Source organism: Cydia splendana, unplaced genomic scaffold (genome assembly GCF_910591565.1).
Source record: "Cydia splendana unplaced genomic scaffold, ilCydSple1.2 scaffold_94_ctg1, whole genome shotgun sequence".
NCBI classification, from domain to species: domain Eukaryota; kingdom Metazoa; phylum Arthropoda; class Insecta; order Lepidoptera; family Tortricidae; genus Cydia; species Cydia splendana.
Window position 1 is genome coordinate 346,300 of NW_026946911.1, and position 27,978 is coordinate 374,277.

Consider the following 27,978-nt stretch of genomic DNA (forward strand, 5'->3'; position numbering starts at 1 on the left):
AAAGGTACATCGGCTCGTGCGACGCGGCGTGGAGAGTGTTTGCTTTTCATATCGTTGGCCACTCTCCCACAGTAAAGCAACTCGCTATTCATCTTCCAAATCAACAGGCCGTCTATTTTAATCCGAAACGTAAAAATGTAGCAGATGCTGCTCAAACGGCGGGCTCGGATCTGCTTACATATTTTGCGAGACCACTCGACAGACAGACAGACGATGACGACCCCAATAGCGAGAAGTTTGACCAACTGACTTATATGGACTTTTATGAAAAATATATCGTACACGCGTCGAGACCGAAGACAACGACCACAAAAATCATGGAAATGACAAACGGTAAATTCATAACGCGTAGACAAAGGGGAGAGTGTGTAGCTCGAATGTTTTGGGTCGCTCCGAATCGCGGCGAACAGTTTTATCTGCGCGTACTTTTGGCCGTGTATCCGTGTCGTAGTTTTGATGACCTCATCAGACTTGGGGGCGCCGGATGCTCCACATTCCAAGAAGCTGCCCGAGCGGTTGGTTTGGCTGATGACGATTCAGAGTACCGCAGATCGATGCAGGAGGCACAAACTTTCATGACCGCGCCGCGTTTACGCCACTTTTTTGTAATGTTAGCTGTAAACGGGATCCCAGTCGCGTCATTATGGGATCAATTCAAGGACCAACTGAGCGAGGATTTCATTAGACGATTTCCTAGCGATCAAATTGATAGGGCCCACGAGAAAAGTCTCGTACTCATCGGGAGATTATTGCGCAAGCACGGCAGCCGCTTGTGTGATATGGGATTACCGGAAGCGATCGACGACACCACAGAGTTGGGTCGAGAGTATACCGAATACGATCGAGCCGAATTGGTTGGATTCGTAGAGGTATGGCTGCCGAAACTATCAGTTGGTCAGCGAGCCGTGTACGATTACGTACACGAGCTCGTCACAAATACCGAACACCGCGAAAATAGTGACAACGCGATCTTTGTTGATGGTCCGGCGGGTACCGGGAAAACGTTGCTATTAAATTTAATAACTTCACACGTGCGCGGTGATTTAAACGGTGTCGTTTTATGCACGGCTAGCTCGGGCATCGCTGCCCAAAACTACCCCAGCGGCATGACGGCACATAGCATGTTCAAATTGCCCATCGAATTGGTGGACGATTTGGGACATTGGAGCGTCACTAAAAGATCTCAACGCGGGGAACTCATTCGGAAATCTGACGTCATCATCTACGATGAGGCCCCTATGGCACACAAATATTTAATTCACATGTTGGACAGATCTCTTCGAGATCTCATGGACTCGGAGAAAATTTTTGGCGGCAAAGTAATAATATTCGCCGGTGATTTCCGTCAGATTCCACCGGTGGTACCTAATGCTAGATCAAATTCAGATGTAATCAACAGTTCAGTAAAGTCATCACCGCTTTGGGAACAATTAAAAACATTCACTCTGACGGCATCCCAGCGTCAGACGAGCGATCCCGAATTTGCCGATTTTCTATTTAAACTGGGATCAAATCAGCTGCCGACGGAAAGAGTTACAGTAGGACGTGGCGTCCAAAATTTAATAGACCTTTCCGTCATTTCACACGTAACGACTTTGGGAGAACTTATAGATTTCGTGTTCCCAATTGACGATTTAAACGAGCCTGACTTGTGTGCAGGCAGAGCGATCCTTTGCACCCATAACGCTGGCGTGAAAGAGATCAATGAACGTGTGATGGGTCGGTTACCGAATGAGCCAATGCATTTCTTCGGCGTTGACAAGGTCGTCAGTGAAGGCCCCGATGAGTTATTTTTCGGTCCGGAGGCATTGTGTAGGATTCAACCTAATGGTGTTCCAGAGTACGATTTAGTGTTAAAAGTCGGTTCCGTTTGCATGATCACTCGCAATCTTAGTTTCGCGGATGGCTTGGTCAACGGGACCAAAGTCATCGTAGTGGCGGTAACATCACCTCGCCTCATCACAGTCCGCAAACCAAATCAACACCAGGACTACTTGATTCCGCGTATTCAGTTCAAAGCCCCGATCGATCGCCGGAGCCCGATCGAGATGATGAGAACTCAGTTTCCGTTACAGGTGTGTTACGCAATGTCGATTCACAAATCACAGGGCCAGACCATCAATCGCGTAGGTGTTGACTTGAGATCCGATGTCTTTAGTCACGGTCAGCTATACGTAGCTCTAGGCCGCGTTCAAAACCGAGATGACATTAAAATTTTAACTTCCGTCGTTAGGGTGTCAAATAACAGATTTATGGCAAATAACATCGTATACCCGCAATTGTTATAAACAGCATGAAGTTGAAATGTGCCTCCTTCAAACAAGCATCGTAACTGTTCGCCATCGTCTAAATTAGTGTGTTAGTGTAAATATTAACTGTAAATTATATTCAATTTTAACTGAAAATCATGGAGGACATGGCTATTGCTGCGCATTTTTTTATTAACAAATTAAACTCTTATAACATGCGTCGTGAGACAGAGAAAATTATTGTTGTGAGTCTGTAATAATTATCGGTTGTCGACTTGCTGTGTAATAATAATCATAAAATGTTTTTATGGATCCATATGGCGGTAATATAACATTAAATTTAACCTTACTTGACTCGATGTTAATTATTCAGTGATCTGCAGGTTGTGATCTGCAGATATAGTATTCGTTTTATATTAATCATCATTGACTCGGTCAAGTCATACCGCTATATGGATTGAAAAGGATATGGCAATCTGTCAAGTGTAAAAATCGAGCAATGGATCGAGGGAGGTGCACTCGAGTGCGCTTACGGCAACAGGAGCGAAATGGCAGTACTGAATGTGATTGCGGCCGACGTACCGCGGCTGATGATTTCGGCCGAAAGACTCGCGAGGGTGGCTCGTGGTGCAGTGTTTGACGCACAAATCGACAGGGCGGCGCGAGCGAACCGACTCGACTGCTATTCGGCCCCTCTTCGAGCCAGTAACAGAGGTTTCCGTGTACAGCGAAAGGTGAGTTTGTTATCTACACTCGTGAGCAATGAAAATGGATCATTTTGTGTGGAAATTTTCATACAAAGTGATCCGTTTTCATTGCTCTAGGGTGGTACACCTACTGTCGTTGATAGTTTCCATTGACACTGTTGTAAACAATGAATCTGTAGCGAATTGTGAATTGACTGTGTTAAGGCTGCGAACTGGATGCACGGGACCGGCGGCGCGACGGGTAACATGCAATTTACACTAACCTTTTTCTTAAAAATGAATTCCATTTTAATTTGAAATATCATTTTATATCTTTGTAAGTAATGATACTATCATCTTCGTATTCATATGTATATGAGTCACTTGAGCTACATATAATCGTATATTTAGTCAATATAATTTTGCGTCAGATCTTGTATAAAAATGTTTATTAGTACTTAATCATTTAAAACTGTTCCATTCTATATTTTATTTCCCGATTTTAAATATTTCTATACAAAAAACTGGCAACTTTTTTTTAATAAGGATCAATAATTTATACCACGATTTACTAAAACCCAAATTAAAATAAATATCATTTTCACATGTAATAATTTGCGATATCAAATTTTGCAACACAATTCAAACAAATGATGGATTACATTTTACACAAACAAATTAATTGAAAAATCTAACGTTACCTAAAAAAATCATTTAATTTTATTAAACCTCAAATTAAATGTCAAGATTTGCCTTTTGCACATAGTTTGTCTTGTGTATGTTATAATACTTATAATAATAAGTACAATTTGCCATTTTCATCAGTGAAACCCATTCTTCGACTATACATCAAAAATTAATCATTGCGACAAAATGCGACACCTGTGGAGGAGAACTGACGCTGATGGTAACTAACAAGTAACACACGTGATCCTATGGAATGTCCCACATGAATACTAGCAGCAGCCGTTTTGAACTTATATTAACACAGATCAATTTTAAAACACAGAAGTTCAGAAAATGAAAGCAGCAACCGTCATGCACTTAGGGAATTATAAATGTGCAAAACAAACTCAGTGCTTTCATCATAATTGACCAAGTCTTATACAGACTATAGAAACAGTGTCAGGTAAGGCGATAACGTTTCTCGTGACTGTGTAAGCCAACTAACCGCCAAAACCACTGCTCAGTGCTTTACTTACACGAAAATAAATGCTTCACATCATACGTCATTAAGGACACTGGTTTCGAGTGGTCAACGTTATATAACCAACATGAACTTGATCATCGTGCGTGCGTGCACATATAACTTATTCTTTAACAAAAATAGATACTGTGTACATCAACAAAAAGGAATACTGCTCAAGAGACTCTGTAAATTGATGAAGATTCTATAAGGACACACATTTCTCATTATTATAACTTCCACTACTATTAGAGACAAAATTTGAAGACTGAAGACGAAGAGAAGATCATAAAAGAGTCAGATGTAAATGGCATTTTTTAATAATACAGTCATAATTCATCATGATCATTGTTATTAACTATTTATTGTTTTAACACCTTTTGTAAATGTATTTCCCTAATAGTAAAAAAAAAATACAAAAAATTATAATATATATATATATATATATATATAAAAAAAAAATAAAAAAGGATAAGAAAAAAAAAATACAAAAACAAAAAAAAGGAAAAAAAAATATATACCTACTTACTACGTAAAAAAATTACTACGTACTGTGGAAATTACATTATTAATTATAAATCAATATAAACGTAATCTTGTGACTTGACATAATTTGAGTTTTTTTTCCTAATTTAGTAAGGTAACATTGATTTTTCATTGAAACGTTAACAATACATAATAATATTACTTTAATACGTACACACTACACACAAGACGTAATAATAACGAAACAAATGACAATACAAAATATTACATGTGACTTAAACTCATCAAAACTTACTTGCTTCATATAAGTACTTAATATTAATTAGTCGACTTGTGTGTAACTCGATTGACTCATCGTTGGTACACCGTTTAAATAAAATATTGTATAATGAAAAGTTATACACATATAATACAATAACTGGATTGATAATTATATCAATATCAAATAAATTTATCGAAATTTATAGGGTTATCACATTAAGTAATGTTTTTAATGAATTCGTATACCTATGATTTGTTGCATACGTGTAATTTCTTTTAAAAATAATTATTATATGTATATTATACTTCTTGACTTTGTTCATGGCTAAATAGTAGTCCTAATTAAGTAAAAATCCCTAAATGAATATTATTTGTCCAATGATAATACAGTATCATTACACATAACGATATAAAATGACATGTCAAATTAACATGATACGCATTCTTTAAAAAAATACCGATGTAGGTTACAACTTGTAGCATTTTAAGCTACAAGCGAATAAGAATTATCTACACAAATATGATATTTTTTAATCCATAAATATTAAAAAGAAAACAGTGAAATGTTTGATTTATACAGTATTATATACAAAGATGTTACTTCTTCTTAAATAATAGTCAATCTACATATACCAAGAAATAAAGATATATCATATTGATAAACATTCAATCCTTAAATTCATACCATTAAAAAAGAGTTTTTTTTTTGTTTCAAAACTACTAACAGAAAACATGGAAAAAACAGTTCTTAATACTTACTTGATCAAGTACCTATTAGTTAATTATGACAACTCGATTCAGTATATTGGATAATGAATGTGTCATGATACATGTAAACAAATGTTTATAAATAAATATATGTATTAGTAACTCCATTGTAACTTTTATATCACAATTTTATACACTTATACTTATTGATGTAAATCGACAGTCAACATAACTTGACCATAATAAACATAGTCAGAATGTTTGTACCTACATGGAAGTTTTGTTTCAAATATTGAAAATAACATTAATATAATAGACTTTGCCAAAAAGTTTTAAATACCAGCGCCTATTAGTAAATATTTGAAATAGTTTATATGTACTTTTAAAATTTTATATCGCGATTTTAGACGTTTGTATATAGAACTATAGGCAAAATCTATACTCATTATAAAATAATCACATGTACCGTGTAGAAACCATTTTAAAAAATAACACGAGAATTAGTAGACTGCTAAAAAGTTTTAAATACCAACGCCAATTAGTAAATATTTGAAATAGTTTATACTTTTTAGATTTTACATCGCGATTTTAGACGTTTGTATATAGAACTATAGGCAAAATCTATACTCATTATAAAATAATCACATGTACCGTATAGAAACCATTTTAAAAAATAACACGAGAATTAGTAGACTGCTAAAAAGTTTTAAATACCAACGCCAATTAGTAAATATTTGAAATAGTTTATACTTTTTAGATTTTACATCGCGATTTTAGACGTTTGTATATAGAACTATAGGCAAAATCTATACTCATTATAAAACAATCACATGTACCGTATAGAAACCATTTTAAAAAATAACACGAGAATTAGTAGACTGCTAAAAAGTTTTAAATACCAACGCCAATTAGTAAATATTTGAAATAGTTTATACTTTTTAGATTTTACATCGCGATTTTAGACGTTTGTATATAGAACTATAGGCAAAATCTATACTCATTATAAAACAATCACATGTACCGTATAGAAACCATTTTAAAAAATAACACGAGAATTAGTAGACTGCTAAAAAGTTTTAAATACCAACGCCAATTAGTAAATATTTGAAATAGTTTATACTTTTTAGATTTTACATCGCGATTTTAGACGTTTGTATATAGAACTATAGGCAAAATCTATACTCATTATAAAACAATCACATGTACCGTATAGAAACCATTTTAAAAAATAACACGAGAATTAGTAGACTGCCAAAAAGTTTTAAATACCAACGCCAATTAGTAAATATTTGAAATAGTTTTATACTTTTTAGATTTTACATCGCGATTTTAGACGTTTGTATATAGAACTATAGGCAAAATCTATACTCATTATAAAACAATCACATGTACCGTATAGAAACCATTTTAAAAAATAACACGAGAATTAGTAGCCTGCTAAAAAGTTTTAAATACCAACGCCAATTAGTAAATATTTGAAATAGTTTATACTTTTTAGATTTTACATCGCGATTTTAGACGTTTGTATATAGAACTATAGGCAAAATCTATACTCATTATAAAACAATCACATGTACCGTATAGAAACCATTTTAAAAAATAACACGAGAATTAGTAGACTGCTAAAAAGTTTTAAATACCAACGCCAATTAGTAAATATTTGAAATAGTTTATACTTTTTAGATTTTACATCGCGATTTTAGACGTTTGTATATAGAACTATAGGCAAAATCTATACTCATTATAAAACAATCACATGTACCGTATAGAAACCATTTTAAAAAATAACACGAGAATTAGTAGACTGCTAAAAAGTTTTAAATACCAACGCCAATTAGTAAATATTTGAAATAGTTTATACTTTTTAGATTTTACATCGCGATTTTAGACGTTTGTATATAGAACTATAGGCAAAATCTATACTCATTATAAAACAATCACATGTACCGTATAGAAACCATTTTAAAAAATAACACGAGAATTAGTAGACTGCTAAAAAGTTTTAAATACCAACGCCAATTAGTAAATATTTGAAATAGTTTATACTTTTTAGATTTTACATCGCGATTTTAGACGTTTGTATATAGAACTATAGGCAAAATCTATACTCATTATAAAACAATCACATGTACCGTATAGAAACCATTTTAAAAAATAACACGAGAATTAGTAGACTGCTAAAAAGTTTTAAATACCAACGCCAATTAGTAAATATTTGAAATAGTTTTATACTTTTTAGATTTTACATCGCGATTTTAGACGTTCGTATATAGAACTATAGGCAAAATCTATACTCATTATAAAACAATCACATGTACCGTATAGAAACCATTTTATAAAATAACACGAGAATTAGTAGCCTGCTAAAAAGTTTTAAATACCAACGCCAATTAGTAAATATTTGAAATAGTTTATACTTTTTAGATTTTACATCGCGATTTTAGACGTTTGTATATAGAACTATAGGCAAAATCTATACTCATTATAAAACAATCACATGTACCGTATAGAAACCATTTTAAAAAATAACACGAGAATTAGTAGACTGCTAAAAAGTTTTAAATACCAACGCCAATTAGTAAATATTTGAAATAGTTTATACTTTTTAGATTTTACATCGCGATTTTAGACGTTTGTATATAGAACTATAGGCAAAATCTATACTCATTATAAAACAATCACATGTACCGTATAGAAACCATTTTAAAAAATAACACGAGAATTAGTAGACTGCTAAAAAGTTTTAAATACCAGCGCCTATTAGTAAATATTTGAAATAGTTTATACTTTTTAGATTTTACATCGCGATTTTAGACGTTTGTATATAGAACTATAGGCAAAATCTATACTCATTATAAAACAATCACATGTACCGTATATAAACCATTTTAAAAAATAACACGAGAATTAGTAGACTGCTAAAAAGTTTTAAATACCAACGTCTATTAGTAAATATTTGAAATGGTTTATACTTTTAAAATTTTACATCGCGATTTTAGACGTTTGTATATAGAACTATAGGCAAAATCTATACTCATTATAAAACAATCACATGTACCGTATAGAAACCATTTTATAAAATAACACGAGAATTAGTAGCCTGCTAAAAAGTTTTAAATACCAGCGCCTTTTAGTAAATATTTGAAATAGTCTATACTTTTTACATTTTACATCGCGATTTTAGACGTTTGTATATAGAACTATAGGCAAAATCTATACTCATTATAAAACAATCACATGTACCGTATAGAAACCATTTTAAAAAATAACACGAAAATTAGTAGACTGCTAAAAAGTTTTAAATACCAGCGCCTTTTAGTAAATATTTGAAATAGTTTATACTTTTTAGATTTTACATCGCGATTTTAGACGTTTGTATATAGAACTATAGGCAAAATCTATACTCATTATATAACAATCACATGTACCGTATAGAAACCATTTTAAAAAATAACACGAGAATTAGTAGACTGCTAAAGAGTTTTAAATACCAGCGCCTATTAGTAAATATTTGAAATAGTTTATACTTTTTAAATTTTACATGGCGATTTTAGACGTTTGTATATAGAACTATAGACAAAATCTTTACTCATAATGTCAGTATAAAACAGTCACATGTACCTTATAGAAACTATTTTAAAAAATAACACGAAAATGAGTAGACTTTGCCAAAAAGTAACAAAACTTCCATGTAGGTATAAAAAAAAATTGTCTCAGTTTATTATGATCAATTTATGTTGATTGCCGATTTACATCAATAAGAATAAGTGTATAAAATTGTGATATATAAGTTACAGTGGAATTACTAATACATATATTTATTTATAAATATTTGTTTACATGTATCATGACACATTCATTATCCAATGTACTTAATCGAGTTGTCATAATTAACCAATATTTGATCAAGTAGGTATTAAGAACTGTTTTTTCCATGTTTTTGTTAGTAGGTTGGAAAAAAAAAAAACTTTATTTAATGGTATGAATTTAAGGGTTGAATATTTATCAATGTTATATATTTTTATATTCTGGTATAGGTAGATCGACTATTATTTAAGACGAAGTAACATTTTTGTATATAATATTGTATAGATAGAACATTTAGCTGGTTTTTTTTTAATTATTTATGGATTACAAAATATCATATTTGTGTAGATAATTCATATTCGCTTGTAGCTCAAAATGCTTCAAGTTGTAACCTACATCGGTAAAAAAATAACACTAAAATGCGATGAACACAATACTCATGTATTTTTAAAAACGACTTTCATACCATATATGTACCTATGTATAAATTTCGGAGTAAAATTGAAAGAACAAAAATAGCTGAATAAACAATTTAGGCCGAAGGTACTTCAATCGGGGGAGGGGAAGGGGGTGGGGAGGGGATTTGTAACAGTCAATTCACAATTCGCTACAAATTCTTTGTATTCAACAGTGTCAATGGAAGCAATCAACGACAGTGGGTGAGAGGGTGGGTATCGGGTGTAGATAACAAACTCAACCTTTCACTGCACACAGGAACCTCTGGATACTGGTTCGAAGAGGGACCGAGCAGCGGTCGAGACGATTCACTCGCACCGCTCTGTCGACCTGTGCGTTGAACACCGCGTCATCAGTCACCCACGCGAGTCTCTCGACCAAAGTCACCAGTCGCAGTACGTCGGTCGCAGTCACACTCAGTACTGTCTTTTCGTTCCCTCGCCGGGAGCCACACGAGTGCACGGTCCTCGATACATGGCTCGATTAATGCACTAGACACGATCATCCGCCATCCTAAGAAATAATGCAGCCATTGCTGTGTTTTCCCTTAGGAAGGTGATTGCCGTTTTCATTTCAATTCATATAGCGACCGACTTTACTGTTTCAATGCTGAATAATATTTAACAATAACAATACAAATCTGATTAGATCCAATCGTCAAATCCTGTTTAATTGACTCTTGACTTGTAACGTTCCGATTTATTGATATATTTTAAACTGTATAGTTTCATAAACTCGTTTTGTGTATTCTTTTCACATAGCAATTGATCAACTTTGATAATTTTACGTATACTCACGCAATACTTTCTCTGTCTCATTACAACATTACATTTACAAACATATACTTAGGCATGACATTTTTATTGTATATAATGTATATATTATTACTTACAGATACACTGTACAGTGACACTTGCGATCCACACGTAGTTAGTTGGGCGGAAATAGGGCCAGATCAATAAAAATTTTGCGACCGGTCGCGAGTTGCACTGGCTCTTATTCTCTTAGGTTAATGGTTTCAGAGGGAGCGCGCAGTTGCTAAGAACTCTGAGACAAGTCTGATTATTTCCTTCCCGCGGTTGCTGCCCGTTAACTTCCTATTTACTACCGACGGTAAATAGGTAGAACTAAAATAATCAGTCGACATTGTATAAAATTACTCATATGCTTTGTTTTATTTTCAGAAAATTTCACCATTTCACATCTACCTGCAAGCCGAGCCATCGGCCAGAAAGGAAATCCCACACCTGCACTTATAATGTTTAATTATACACCTTAATCCTATTAATATGTTACAGGAATGAGTCGATAAATAGGTATTAGAAACAACAAACTGGTGCAGAAATACACAAGAAGGTATTTTACAAAAAGATTACAATAATATAATTTTGAAATATTAAATAATTTGCAATTTATTTTCCAGAAAAGATGTCCAAGAAGATATCTTTATATATAAACGCGAGCGGCTTTGACGGTAGAAACAAATTAAATTATGCTCAAACAAAAGAGCGTAAAAAAATAACACTTTTGAATCGAGAACATATATCCGCAAAATTCGTATTGTCGCGTATTTTGCATTTAAAAGTGAAAAAATTTCGACAAACAATACTAAAGGCTCAATTTGTTGGTTGACATTTGACAGCTATGCGTTGCGTTTAGAAACTGCAAACATGCTTACAAGTTAGGTTGGTCGTTTTTTTTTTTTTAATAAAAAGCAAGACGAATATTACTGTTTATTTGATGACTTTCCAGTATGTATAATGGTTATTATTTGCATTAAGTTTCGTTTTATATGGATATGTATCTTTATATATAAACGCGAGCGGCTTTGACGGTAGAAACAAATTAAATTATGCTCAAACAAAAGAGCGTAAAAAAATAACACTTTTGAATCGAGAACATATATCCGCAAAATTCGTATTGTCGCGTATTTTGCATTTAAAAGTGAAAAAATTTCGACAAACAATACTAAAGGCTCAATTTGTTGGTTGACATTTGACAGCTATGCGTTGCGTTTAGAAACTGCAAACATGCTTACAAGTTAGGTTGGTCGTTTTTTTTTTTTTTAATAAAAAGCAAGACGAATATTACTGTTTATTTGATGACTTTCCGGTATGTATAATGGTTATTATTTGCATTAAGTTTCGTTTTATATGGATATGTATACCGGTATAATTATTACATAAATTTGTTTTTAAGCCAGAACGTGCGATAGTCTGTTACGGCTTTTAAGACGATAGCAACACTGCCTAGACGTCAACGACGGCTGTTATTCGAAAATACTTTATCCTGTACTCCAGACGTGATAAAAACCTGTTAAATAGTGTATTGTGTGTGTTAACAATAAAAAATAGTCACCGAACATAGTGCAAAGTGCAAACGCCATCGTAACGTAACGAGATTTGAACTTCAAAGCGTTCCATGGGTGTATTGTGTTTAGTATAAACATCGGTCTCTCAGTTGTATTTTAATATTTCAGAATGATTCCAAATATTCTTACATGTCAAGGCACTACTAGCTACCTGGAAATGCAAGTGAAAGCAACCTTGAAGCAGCTGTGATAAACTAATAAGTGAGCGAGATGAAAATGACGTTGTTCAAAGAAACTTTGAGTTAAGTGCCAGCTGACTGTAACACACTCTAATTAAGTACATTGCCAGTGCGAAACAGTGCAAAAAGCTACAGTGTATTGTGGACATATTTAATAACTGTGCTTTAGACTATGAATCAAATTTGAGGTGTATCGGTGAATTGGAAAGTCAACTGCATAAAGCTAATAAGTTATCTCCGGAGTCAATGTAAGTTGAATATAAGATTAAATATAATAAGATATATAGATAGTATATATGTCGAAGTCAAAAGTGTGAACTGGTCAAAAGAACTTTTAACCGACAAAAACAGGCAAAACTGCTTTTGACTGAGCATGTTGGTCAAAAGTAGTTATACCTGAAAATCATTGGTTAATAGTAATTGTGTTGTGACTGTTACTATCAGTCAAAAGTACTCGCAGAGATAGGTAGGTTAGGGTTATTTTTTTGCTACGCCCAAAAAACGAAACTGTTCCCAGAGATAGGTAGGTTAGGGTTATTTTTTTTTTGCAACGCCCTAAAAACGAAACTGCTGCCAGAAATAGGTATGATTTTCAGGTAAAACTACTTTTGACCAACATGCTCAGTCAAAGCAGTTTTGCCTGTTTTTGTCGGTTAAAAGTTCTTTGGCCAGTTCACACTTTTGACTGCAACAGGTTGGGCTGGACATATGGCAAGGGAAGGTAAAGATAAGTGGGATAGAGAGGAAGCGGAATGGTATCCTAGAGATGGAAAAAGGAGAGAAGGGAGACCAATAATGAGGTGGTCGGATGACATAAAGAAGCATGCGGGACCTAATTGGATAGGGACGGCAAGGGATAGAGAGCTGTGGAGAGAGCTGGGGGAGGCCTATGCCAAGAAGGCAGACTGAAATAATTATTAAAAAGCAATGACATAAAAATTATTTAATAAAGTTACTAAGGAAAAAATATTGAAACTAATTGATATAAATGAAATGTGAATTTATTTAAATGTAAAATGTGCTGAAATTTAATTTTTTGGTCAATAAAGGCTATTCTATTCTATTCTATTCTAATTTGACAGGTGACAACAAAAAAAATATTAATTCCTGCTAAAATTTCAGAGTCATAGTGAAGCATAGTACATAGTACCAAAACAAGGTTGATTTTTAGGGTTCTGTAGCCAAAGGGTAAAAACGGGACCCCTATTACGAGGACTCCAATATGTTATTAGATCAAAACAAATTATTTTCAGAAAATATTTAATTTAGGCTTAGGGATGGCGAGGCTCCATAAACCTTCAGTAAGTAGTGCATAAGTATCCTTGGAAAAATTCGACCTATGCCGCCGTGGGTGGCCCGGTGGCAGAATGGCACAAGCACCTGCTGCAATAGCAGAGGACGCTGCTTTGATTCCAGCCTAGGGCACTGGAGGCCTTGGTCACTTTTTAGGGTTGCATACCCATAGGGTAAAAACGGGACCCTATTAAATATTAAGACTCTGCTGTCCGTCTGTCTGTCACCAGGCTGTATCTCAAGATCTCATGAACCGTGATAACTAGATTAACTAGACAGTTTCAATTTTCACAAATGATGTATTTCTGTTGCCGCTATAACAACAAATACTAAAAACAAATTAAAGAAATATTTAAGCGGGGCCAATGCAATGCTAGGCTGGATATGACTGATGAAATGAGTAAATTTTTATTAATATGTTTTAATATGACATGTTGGTGGCAAACAAGCATACAAGGGTGTTAATGCCGATGGTAAGTGGGAGTTTAGACTAGACCTCTGCTTCTCCAAGGGACTCACATTGCTGACCGAGTAAATTTTTATTAATATGTTTTAATATGACATGTTGGTGGCAAACAAGCATACAAGGCTGTTAATGCCAATGGTAAGTGGGAGTTTAGACTAGACCTCTGCTTCTCCAAGGGACTCACATTGCTGACCGAGTAAATTTTTATTAATGTTTTAATATGACATGTTGGTGGCAAACAAGCATACAAGGCTGTTAATGCCGATGGTAAGTGGGAGTTTAGACTAGACCTCTGCTTCTCCAAGGGACTCACATTGCTGACCGAGTAAATTTTTATTAATGTTTTAATATGACATGTTGGTGGCAAACAAGCATACAACTCATACAAGGCTGTTAATGCCGATGGTAAGTGGGAGTTTAGACTAGACCTCTGATTCTCCAAGGGACTCACATTGCTGACCGAGTAAATTTTTATTAATATGTTTTAATATGACATGTTGGTGGCAAACAAGCATACAAGGCTGTTAATGCCAATGGTAAGTGGGAGTTTAGACTAGACCTCTGCTTCTCCAAGGGACTCACATTGCTGACCGAGTAAATTTTTATTAATGTTTTAATATGACATGTTGGTGGCAAACAAGCATACAAGGCTGTTAATGCCGATGGTAAGTGGGAGTTTAGACTAGACCTCTGCTTCTCCAAGGGACTCACATTGCTGACCAAGTAAATTTTTATTAATATGTTTTAACATGGCATGTTGGTGGCAAACAAGCATACAACTCATACAAGGCTGTTAATGCCGATGGTAAGTGGGAGTTTAGACTAGACCTCTGATTCTCCAAGGGACTCACATTGTTGACCGAGTAAATTTTTATTAATATGTTTTAATATGACATGTTGGTGGCAAACAAGAATACCTACAAGGCTGTTAATGCCGATGGTAAGTGGGAGTTTAGATTAGACCTCTGCTTCTCCAAGGGACTCACATTGTTGACCGAGTAAATTTTTATTAATATGTTTTAATATGACATGTTGGTGGCAAACAAGAATACAAGGCTGTTAATGCCGATGGTAAGTGGGGGTTTAGACTAGACCTCTGCTTCTCCAAGGGTGACCGGTTACAAATCTATTACACTCATACTAGGGTTCCGTACCTGAAGGGTAACTAAAAAACGGGAACCTATTAGCGATTCCGACTCGCACTTGGCCGGTTTTTCTTAGTAGGTATATGACATTTATTTCAGTTTTACTTCATTGTCCGTCTGTCTGTCTGTCTGTCTGTCTGTCACCAGGCTGTATCTCATGAACCGTGATAGGCCTAGGCAGTTGAAATTTTCACAGATGATGTATTTCTGTTACCGCTATAACAACAAATACTAAAAAGTATGGAACCCTTCGTGCGCGAGCACTTGCCCGGTTTGACATTTCAGGCTCCGTCACACAGGCGCGTTTCGCGTGCGGCGCGTGAGCGGGGCGCGCCGCTTTTTCATATAAAACGCTCAGGCCCGGCTCTGAAATCGCGCCGGTGTGACGGAACCTTTATTTCAGTTTACTCCACTGTCCCTCTGTCACCCCGGAACCGTGTAGCCGCCCGACGCCGACCGCACTAGGCCATTTCGCTTGGAGGACGCGCCGTGTGCGCTCGTGTGGTTAATAGACATGCCATGGGTACTCAGTAGCATTTCTAATAATTTATCAAATACTTTCCTCTTCATTCACAGAAAGTTATATATGTCCCCGTAGCGTAGTCCAGCGAATTCATTAAGTTGAAATGACTCAACAAATGCCGTTTTTTGAGCCAGCGTTTCATTCATATACCCTTTTCTTTTTTTACAAACTTTTTATTAACTTGCAATATACCTAATCGTAAGTAAGTAAATATGTTTGTACGGGTCAAATCTTGCAAGTTAAATTAGACCCACTTTCTAGTTTCCGATGGAGCTGAAAATTTGCATACATATATAAGTCGGGTGACAATGCATTATTATGGTACCATAGAGCTGATCTGATGATGGAGACAGGAGGTGGCCATAGGAACCCTGTGATAGAACAACGCGACCTAATTGTGTTTGGGGTTTTTAGAATTGTCTCGACGAGTATTAGTTGCCTCTGGAAAGAAAAGTACAGTCAGCGATAAAAGCTTGTACCAAAAATTGTTTTTTTGCCATAAACTTATTTTTTTGTCATTGCACTAGTATGAGTAGGTAGGTTATGAAATTTGGCGCCGCGACCAATAAGTTTTGCTGCCCCAGAAGTGAAGGAAGAAAAACAAAATGCAATCCGCCAGGGGTGGCATACGCCGCCCTTAGGGCCATACGCCACTGAGTAGGTACTAATGCCACGCCAACTTTCTGAAAGGTTAGGGGCCATTATGTGCGCTTGCAATACGTGTTGTCCGTCCGCGAGTTCTGAACACACTGTGGTTTGCCACCGTCTAGCCAGACAACTCAAACGGACCCACACACCAAGGACAGACCAAGGTCAGACGGTTAGTAGGCTTGTCGGCTGCCGTGTAGCAGGGGCTTAAGGTGTCTGAATGGAACGGAATAGCTGCCAAACGCCCATAGATATAATATACTTAAAGACGACGTCTAAGCGAGCTGTCACTGTTACCACTTTTGTTTAGTGTACGATTAACAATGTTTTACTTATTTTTTCGCAACTGTATTAAAAAACGTCGTTCGATACACGTGCGGAAATGTCATTCTTCACTCGTCCCGAGTCTTCCCACTCGCCTGCGGCTCGTGGCAAGATATCTCGGTACTCGTGAAGTAATGACATACCTTCCGCACTAGCATCGAAATGTACTATAATTAAATACTTTGAACAGTTTAACTCGCTTGCAGTGCATGAAATTATTTTTTTCACATTCCCCTATTGTGAGCAAATGTCAGAGGCAGAAAATACCACTAGACATAAGTTAAATATATCTCTATATAATGTTTGTACATATAGTAGTAAGTTTAGCATAATTGACACTAACAATTTTGTTAGTAAATACCATATGCCTATGGTGTTTTTGACTAAAGGCAAGTGTTGCCTTTCAAATTATTACAAAAGACAAATAGCTTTATCGCTATCCTATTTACTTGACATTTCTGCCAAGAATTTGGCAGACAATTCTGCTTCTATTGAGCAGCCCAGTATGAACTTGGAATTGGTTCCAGTCATAACCAATGATTTAATAGATTTAAACTAGCTGTTAAGACAAAAGATTCTGTCTCTGGCAATTTAGTTTTAAATAAATATAATGAAAAATACTGCAATAATGGAAAGTATATCCACCTGGTGCATCAAAATATTCAATGTATTAGAGGAAAAAATTTACAGATTGAACTTTTTTTGAATGATTTTAATATTGATATTTTATGTATTACTGAACATTGGTTAAATAATAATGAATTAATGCCCCAATTTAATAATCACCAGGCGGGAAATTCGTTCACCAGACTTAGTGCCATACATGGTGGGTCATTAATTATATTAAATAGTCAGTTAAAATTTAAGGAACGTAAAGACATTGTATCCATGTCTGTTGAACGGACTATAGAACTAAGTGCAGTAGAATTAGAGCAATTTATTTTTGTCTGTGTCTATAGGCCGCCATTAAGTAATTTTGAAGCCGACTTGAGACGAATGCGATAATTTGGAGTCCCCATGAACAACACTACACACTTATGTTGGAGAGGGTCCAGAAATCGTTCATCCGTCATCTATATAGTAAACTTTATGGTTACTATCCATACATGTACCCTAGTCTGTATATTCTCGGAATGGTTAACTACACCACCCTCGAGGCCAGAAGAAATGTGGCACTCGTAAGATATTTTTATCTCCTAATCCGTGGCCAAATACATAACCCTCAGTTGCTAGCACTTGTCCCGTTTCGAGTACCTGTCCACAGCAGTATTCAGCTGCGCCCTCGTCGCCGCGCGCTGTTTGTAGTCCCGGCGGCGCGGACCCGGGCATTATCCCACTCACCGCTGCACCGCGCATTGTCTTTCCTGAACGATATATTGGACAGCGACAGCGAACTTGACATATTCCAATGCACGAAACCTAGTTTTTTGTCAGTTAGTAGCCGATACCTAGAGTCAATAACGACGCCGAGCTCAATCAATGTATAGTTAGCACTTAAGTAAAATGTTACTCTCCATGTTTATATAATGTCACTCCTTTTAACATGTGTAGCTTGACTATAAATGTTAATTTAAGGAATAAATAAATAATAATAAAAATGGCTGTGAAGTTATTAACGATTTTAAAGCTGCTAATTCCGATCGTGTATAAGAGAAGGTATGTGCCCAGCAGTGAGACGCATGTGGTTGCTGGTGTAGGCTGGTGTGGTGAAGCAAAATAAAAATGCAAATATTTGCTTCTATATATTGTTCTATTTTTTATTTAAAAAAACAAAAATAGTAGCACTTCTTTGCTAAATAATTTTACTTTTAAGAAATAATCAACATGAATTTATTATGATCTCAAAAAATATATCAAATTGATATCGAATCTAATCGAATCTAAAAACTAAAGTTACTTAAAAAATACATTCATCTTCAGACTCACTGCTATAAAAGATTCGACGTTTAACTATCTCTCTTGCAGAGTCTGAACCTGCCTCACATGCGGTGGTTTCTGGTTCAAAAGAATCTCTATCGTTTATTAAAGTACTATTAGAATATTGGTGCCCGTTTTTAAATTCGTTTTCTAACTCTTCAAATATTACGCCACGCTTTGTTGCTTCTTTTGAACGCAAATGAAAATCTAAATCGTCATCTGATTTATATTTACTAGGTCCTGCTATAGGAGAGTCTTCTTTGTTGGCCGCAGCCGGTTTTTAATAGCCTTTTTCTTCTCCGAAGCTGTTGTTTTCTTAGATAAGCCTTCTGACTTTTTTGTTTTCATCAATTGTTCTTTTTGTTGCTTTTTTTCCATAATTTCCTGTTTTCTTTTTTGTTTTTTGTTTTCTTTTTCTTCTTTCTCTTTTATTATCCTCCTTTGATATTCCATAAATTCATCGGCTATAGCTACTGTTGGCGTAAGCTTTTTATTTACTGGTTTCTTTTTAGTGTCGTTATTATTTTTTGGAAAATAAAGGGATTTTTTAAAGGGCGTTGCAAAATTCTTAAACGGTGTTGGAATTGCAGAGTTACCACTTATGGCACTTGTATTTGCTGCGGCTTCTTTATATGATGCATTTTTGGGTGATGGTGTATATTTCTGAAGTCCTTGTAGAGGTTTCGTGGTTATTACAATTAAAATATAATTTTCAGGTGCAGGAATTGAAGTGGACAAGGATGTAGTTAACTCGTTGTTAGATGGTAGCGGTATGTTGTCCAGTTTTTGTACAGTTAACAATTTAGCATCAGACGATGGCGTGGGAAGAGGTTTTTCAATAAGCAAAGATAAGTTAGAGGCCTCTTTCCCCATTCCTTCTAAAACTTGCTCCATTGGAAGTATTAGATCATTACCAGACACTATATCCAAATTTAAAACTGCCTCAGATATGTCTCGCGTTTCTTCCACAAAATTGTTATTTAGTGTTGTTTCGCCTAGCTGCAAAACATGTCCATTGTCTGCATTGATCGCATTTCCGGGATTTTTTTTTCCAATATTGGAATAACTTTTCATAAGTTGGATCTCCCGTCCATTGGTCTCCTGAATTCTTGAATGTTTGTAGCGTTACAGGTGAAAATGTAGCCTCGAAATCACATTTAATTTTTTCTTCATTTGCATCAGACTTTCTTGATGGATTACTTGTTTGATTCATGTCTTCAGTATGTTTTACACTTGCCAATAGTTTACTGTAGTTCACTTTAGACGGATCAAATGGATACAATCCACAAGATCTAAACCCACTTTGTATTGTTTCAGGCTTAAGACACTGGTCAAAGCATTTTTTTACTGCTGGCGCAAAATCAGCGCGTTTGAGCTTAGCATAGCTATTTTTTATTCTGAAATCGTGGACAACAGTCCTCCATGTACCTTTGACTGACCTGAAAACTGCTACATCAAGCGGCTGTAGGATATGTGTAGTATTGGGCAGTAAAGCTACCAGGATGATCGCTTTTTCTTTACAGAAAATTGACAGTGGAAGTGATATGTAAGACGTATGACCATCCAAAAACAGTACTACTGGAAACGGTATTTCATTTTTCACGAGCCAAGGATAGAAGCAGTTAGTAACGTATTCATAAAATGCTTCTGTGTTCAACCTAGGGCTTGCAAATATTCGAAACTTTCAGGTATTCGAATATTCGACTTTTTCTGACGACATATTCGAATATTCGAATAATTATTCGAATATTATAAAAAATAAGAAAAAGAACGAGAAATCGGTTTATTATCGTTTTATTCAAAAGCTTATTTCACATATTGCTAAAACTAATGATATTTTGCAGAAATCCACTTAATTGACTAGATTTTATCATCCTACAATGAGATGCCCACATTTATAAAAACAAGTAAAACGCCAAAATAAGACGTATTCAATATTTCTAGATAAAACTTTTATTATAAATGCGCCGTTGAGTGCAATAATATAACTTTAATCATCTAAACCAAACCTAGGTATGTAAGAATTTTTTTTTAGTAGGTAATTATTTTCTGATTTAAATTAACTTGTAGTCACTCAGAGGCCTTAATTAATGGTCAGCTTAATTATATAATATTGGAATATTTAAGGGAAAAAGTTAGTTGACTACTGGATTATTTGTCAGCTAAAGGTGCATAGTTAGATTACCTAGTTGGGCACTTGGGCAGGTTTGGTATGATCAAATTTGAGAATTGCGATAAGTGCGGGCAAGGTTTAGTCTTAATAAACAGAATGACCCTTTAACTTAAAACTTATGCACCGTAATAGTTGGGCACTTGGGCAGATTTGGTATGATCAAATTTCAGAATTGCGATAAGTGCGGGCAAGGTTTATTCTTAATAAACAGAATGACCCTTTAACTTAAAACTTATGCACCGTAAAAATAACATACTTTTTGATTTCGTTTTCTTTCAAATTGAGTTAGGTTTCACTGTATTCACGAAGTCTATCGAGAGGAATACAGTAAAAATATTATTTCCTTCGTATTTGGGTACCTACCATTACTCATTCACTGTAAATACCCGGAAAACACACAGAAACTGTAACTGCAGCGGATTAAATAGATTTTTTATAGTAATAAAAAATATTCGAATATTCGAAACCTGAGCGGCCGAATATTCGAATATCAAAACAGGCCGAATATTCGACAAATTCGAATATTCGAATATTCGAATTGCAAGCCCTAGTTCAACCAACCCGATTCCGTGTGACCAAGTCCCCATCCACGAGGTAATGTAGGCGCAAGAGTTGTTGGTAAACGCTTGTACGGAAAGAGTATCATTGGAGGTGCTAGATTTCCGTCAGCTGAAACGTTCACAAGTACAGTCAAGTACTCTTTTCGTCATTTGCGACACGATTATATACTTGTTTGCTACCTCTGCTAACCAAAACTTCTTTCTCTTTTGGACACAAAAAGAAAGCAGTTTCGTCACAGTTGAACACTCGTCTCGGGTCTTCGAAAACATGAAGCAGGTTATTCATCATAAAATAATGACTCATTCTATCAAACCATGCACGTATAGCCACTTCTGTGACTTGATTTCGGCTTGTAGGAAGATTTTGTGCAACGCGTTTTGATACCGTGGGATGTCTTTTTATAAAAAATTTCAAACCAGTATCTGCCAGGCACACCGTTTTTAAAAGGGTTGGGTCGATTTAAATTCTTGACTAGTTTAGCCACTGCTTCTAATAATTGTTCTTTTGTGACTGGAAATCCCAGTTTGCCAAGATAGTGAATCCAATCTACGAGCTGTTTTTCTTCACTCAAATTGAGAACCGGCTGAATTCCACAAATCTCATTCTTATACTTCCCATCTCGTTTGTCTCTTAATGTAGTTTTTGGAATATTAAACTTTTTTAATGCTTCACATACACTCGTACCTTCATTAACTGCCTTGATTGCTTCGGCAAGTTGTGTTTCAGTGTAAAGTTTACGCCGCTTATGTGGTTCCATATTCCTGCAAAAAATTATTATTACAATACTTTCATAAGATAATAACAACACCGTCTTAAAATGGCCTGCTAACCAACTAGAATGTGAAGGATGTGTTTATGACGGTTATTTGATCGTGAGTTATATAAATAAACTTGTATAAATGGATGTATTTATCTATATAAGTATGACATATCGTTACCTAGTTTTCATAGTACACGCGTGTATTTATAATTACAAAATAATATAACTAACACAAAATTAAGTATAGTAATATCGATGATCGGTAATACCTTCTTATGGTTGCTTTTACCGATTCCTATGAGTCGGTGATAAAATATGTAAGTACGCATATAAAATGTATTACCGACCCAAAAAAAAAAATTTTTTTTATTGACCTTGTGACTACAAAACACTGTGATTATGTGACTTAAAAAAATATAAGCACTTGTAGTATATAAAAATGAAATTTAAGGTGTAGTAGAATGTATGGTAGGAAAAGTAATGATTTTAAATATTTTTAATAATTACTGGAAAAATGCCCCGGATTAGATCCGCAGTAAAACCTTGGCCTATTGGAGTACAAGGGTCCTCTTGTTATCCTAACCTGGCTAATTAGGTCAGGAAATGAATGCCCAAAAAAGGTTGTAGAGGGAAATGCTAGGAACACAATTTTTGACTCCGTAACTTTGTTTGGAGTAGTTAGGAGGTGAACATATCAAAAGTCCCCGCCCTTAGCCCTGGTGCTGGGGGGGAGGGAGGGGTTTGAAGGTCCCGTTTTTCGGTTTTTTACTTATATCTCGGAAACTATGCGTCCTAGCGACATGATATTTTCTACAAAATTAAAGCTTATTAAATTTGCTACAAGTTTTACTCATCAAGTTTCTCGATATCTTGTAGTGTCCGACCGAAACATGTTTTTTTGCCGAAACCGAAACCGAAACCGAATGTTCGGCTTTGGCTCTAGTTTCGGCCGAAACCGAAACCGAAACCGAACCTTTTGTAGACTTGTTAAAATCGTTGAAAAAATGTCATAAAACCGCTTTTACACACATATTATGGGGCTGTCAACACCCAATGTCCTTGAAATTGATGTTACTTAAGCAGTTTTTTAAGAAAATTACTAGAGTTAGACCAAGATAATTCTGCAACGATTTTGATAACACACGCAGTGCATGTGTTATTTTAAACGTCAAAACTTCTGTGAAATTATGACGTATAAATAACATTTGCACTAGTTGCACTGCGTATGCGTATGCTATCAAAATAATTGTAGAACTTTCTTGGTCTAACTCTATTCATTCACCAGTCAATCAAGCTAACATGTAGATACAGGGTCAACCAAAAACGCGAGCGCAGCGAGCGCGAATTTTTTGTTGACAATATCGCAAGGCCGGGTACCGATCTTCACCTGGGCCTAAACGTCCGAAGTGCCCCAGTGAGGCGAACTTTCATGCGAAGTCAAAGCCGTGTCCAACCAATGTCCATTGTATTAAAAAGTTAGATATTTCCTTGAGCGCTGGTGGCCTAGCGGTAAGATCTTGCGACTTTCAATCCGAAGTTCGCAGGTACAAATCCCGGCTCGTACCAATGAGTTTTTCGGAACTTATATACGAAATATCATTTGATATTTACTATTTGCTTTTCGGTGAAGGAAAAACATCGTGAGGAAGCCGCACTAGTCCCGATAAGGCCTAGTTTAGTCTCTGGGTTCGAAGGTCAGTCTGATGGCAGTCGCTTTCGTAAAAACTAGTGCCTACGCCAATTCTTTGGATTAGTTGTCAATTGGACCCCAGGCTCCCATGAGCGGTGGCAAAAATTCCGGGATTACGCGAGGAAGATGATGAGTTTTCTTATTATTCCTTTGCCCAGGCCCAGTAACATACGACAGTGCTATCTCGTTTACTCCGATACAATTAGAATTAGACAGTGTGCGCGTTATAGGTATTAACAGCCTCTTAAGACTGCGTCGACCGTCTAGTGGCGCCCTCATTAGTGGAATTGTATTTTATAATAAACCAATTAATTTCTGTACCTATACATGAATCAGTATATGTAGGTACATATTAATATTGTTGTCCTACTTATTCCCCATCCCCAACTTTTGGTCTTTGTCACATAGTTTAGTTTCATAGTACGAAGTACCATTTCGTAAGTTTCGGCCCGGCCGAAAGGTTCGGCCGTTTTTTGGCCGAAACCGAAACTACAGCCGAAACATGATTTTTTGGCCGAAACTGGCCGAAACCGAAACCGAAACCGAACCTTCGGTCGGACACTAATATCTTGTATAGTTTTCGAGATATCCGCTCTTGAATGTTTGTAATAGGCCGTGGCAGGAAGAGGGACCATCTTGTGGCTTAATAGCTTTTCAGCCTGATTTTTTTTGTGATGATGTGCTACATTATTAGTAAGGTCTATACTAAATTTCAGCTTTCACCTATTCTTATTTTTGAAGAAAAAAATAAAATAAAATAAAAATGTATTCATGAATATTTTCGTTTCCATGGAACGAATTTTTTCGTGCTTTACACGTATGGTACACTTAATCAAGACCTACAATATGTCATTATAAACAAGTTAACACTTCATACAAAAAAAGAAAAAAATACATGTGTCAATATTTTTAAATATTTTTTTTATAACTTATTAAACAGACACACCTCCAATTTTTTTACGAATAATAGCCCTTGTAGGAAATAAGAGAAAATATAGCCCGAAAGAAAATATGCACGAAACGGTTAGCCATTTATTTTAGAGTGACATATTGTCAAGAATCATAAAAAAATACAAATTTAAAATATCTGACTTTGATTACAAAGGAGTTCGCAACATCCTCCCACCTTGTGGGCAAGAGGCCCAAAACTCTTCTCTAGATCTCGGTAGAGTCCTGTGTTTCAAGCGGGTACAGGCGATGAACGGCTCGTGTTAATTGTCCATATGCTGTGCGCACCTTACCCACTCGTACACAATCATCCCTAAAGACCACTTAATAATCTGTGTCTAATAAACTATATCACCTACCCTTAAATGCGAGTCCGTCTCCTTGCCCTTCTGGATGAGCATCCCCATGTACTCGTTTCTGAACCAGTTTCATTTCCGCGGAAGTTAGTGCTGTTATCCGTGTAATTTGCGCCAACTCTTCCACGTCTTGTGAAAACTCTTCGTACGTCCATAAGAAAAGCTTTGGTCGTCAGCGATATGGTCAGTTTGGTCAGGTGCACGACACACGTGTATAAAATTATCCATATCATCCCTCCGGACCGCAGGAAAAGAGGACCGGTTAGGTCTATAATGTATTTAATAAGTGTACTCACAAACCTACTATAATCTGCAGTATTGTTAGCGAGCACAACTTTCTTAGTTTTTATGTTGACTTCTCTGTCATCAACTTTCAACTTACATTCATTTTCCAATACTACGTTCATTAGGACACTACATACATTCATGATAGGTCCTTGAAGCGTCCATCCAAATTTGTTCTTTATTGCCACGAGGTTATTGTTCAGTTCCACGAAACTCTTCGTGAGCAACACGCCTGCGTGATCTGCGCCGATCAACAGCCCAATGTCAGGCGCGGCCGCATCACCGACGTCGCTTAGGGTGATATTATGTTTCTGCAACTCTTTGAACATCTCATGATCTACATTTAAACGAGGAACGTACCCGCAGAGCTTAGACTTGTCACGCGCGGTCATTGTACATTGAAACTTCTTATCCAAGCTTGCTACAGTGAACTCGTAGGTATGAAACAGTTCCTTTTTAATTTCGATCCCGCCAAGAAGACAATTCGACACGATTTCTTTGCCAACAGGCTTCAAATTTAAACTTTCTATTATATCGCGACGTAAATAAGTCTTCTGTGCTCCCGAATCAGTAAAGCATCGTACCGGTATACATTTCTTATCGCTTATAATATTCGCCATAAACGTTTGCAACAGTATAGTACTAGCCTTATATTGAGTTACATTATTATTTAAGTTTGACGTTTCAATATCTGAGGTTTTATCAATTTCATTTTTACTTGACGTTTTAATGTCAGGGCACATCAATACAGAATGACGTTTGGAGCAGAAAAGGCATTTTGTGAAATTTCTGCATGTCTTCGAATTATGTCCCGTTTTTAAACAAATATGGCATGCTCCTTTTTTATTTAGCATGTGGGAGTTATAGTGTCTTCTATTACCTTCTACTTATATCGTCCGGTTAGTGAAGCAGTAAAAATCCAGATGTTTTGACAGTTTTTATATTTCACAAATACAACACAAAAAGTTCACATGAAGGAAGAAGAAAGTCTGTTATACACAGCGAAAGCACAGTTTTTAAGCAAGCACAAATAACAAATAACACAAGCGCGAAAGCAAAAATACAAATTAATATCAAGCGACAGCAAGTCATAGGTCATAGAACAAAGGCCGAATCATGACTGGCTGGCGTGAGTGCAGTGCGGGCGCACTCGACAACAACATAAACCAGTTCCGTGGCCGGGTTTCCACAGCACGACCGGCGTGCGTACGTCATCCGACACGGCAAGATGTCAGTGTGTGTGTATGTTTATGTTATATATAAATGTATAAATAATTACAATAATATTACTTGTAATAATAATAATTACGTAATCACGTTATGTGAGTTGCCTACAAGCACATCCTTCCTAGCTTCATACGACATCTTGTTAGCTTTGTAGCACTCGAAGCTGGTATGCGATGCCTTTTCACACCAAACGCAACAAATCTTCTTACCTGCGTCTTCCGTTGACACTAAGCATGCCGCGGTAGGTTTAGTAGAAACGCTATGCAAACTGTCACCCGATGCTATCCCGCTACGCGCAAGCTGGATCCGCTCCTCCGACTCCACTTCGCGTTTCAGGAACTGCATAAGCCGGTTCATATGATCGTCGCTCTTCTCCTCGAGTACGTGGGACCTCTGCCATGCTCGTAAACAGATTCGGGCAAGGCGGACTCAACTAAAGGGAAAAGTAAAGTAGCGTATTTATCTATAGTGACACCTAAGCTTTGTAGTGCTTGTAATTGCGTATTTAATTTATCGTATAAGTGGCCTAATTTATAGGAAGTATTACCTTTTGCTTGTGCTAATACAAGATTAAGCAGTTCACGCACATAAATGTCGATCAACATTTCGTCACGTGCAAACCTGGACTTCAATTGCTCAACAGCCTTCTTATAGTTAGCTCCTGACGGCGGAAAGCTCTCGACAATCTCTCGCGCCGGAGTATCTGGAACAGTGCATTGGTATAAATACTGAAACTTATCTCCGTCGTCTATAGATTCGTCGTCGTCGATTTTCTGAAATTGACACCAAAAACCAATCCAGTTTTTCGTATTGCCGTCAAACTTCCGTAACTCAAATTTCGGTAGACGGAATCGTCTTGAATGACATGCAGAACTGCATGCCGACTTCTCACAACATTGATGAGATTTGTCTGTATTATTCGACTCATCGCTGCCGCTAGACTTGCGAGACCTCTTCTTGCGTTCGTTCTTCTGGGAAACGTTGTCGTACATGACTTTTATACGCTCCCAGTCGCTTTCATACTTATCGCTGGTCATGCAGTCTTCGTAAATTTCATCTTCAGTCATCTCGTCCGTTTTTAGCCATTGTTCTTTTATACGTTGGTCGACGTTGAACAAGGAATCGGCTCGAAGCTGGAGCTTGTTAAAGGCCGCGGTGATTTCGTCGATGTTGGTCGACTCTAATTTAGCCTCAGTGTCGTTTTTTGCGGTTGTGAATAGCCTCCTGGCTATACTTAGTTCTTTATGCAACATTTCCATTATATTTAACGGTC

At 36.2% G+C, this 27,978-nt stretch overlaps 1 protein-coding gene across 1 annotated transcript; it reads left to right on the plus strand.

Annotated features, from left to right (window-relative positions):
• Positions 1–377: 377 nt before the first annotated feature.
• On the plus strand, positions 378–25,774 carry LOC134805963 (uncharacterized). The gene is made up of 2 exons (XM_063779141.1): positions 378–2,075; positions 25,682–25,774. The coding sequence occupies exons 1-2, from the start codon at positions 378–380 to the stop codon at positions 25,772–25,774; spliced, it is 1,791 nt and encodes a 596-aa protein (XP_063635211.1).
• The last annotated feature ends 2,204 nt before the right edge of the window (positions 25,775–27,978 follow it).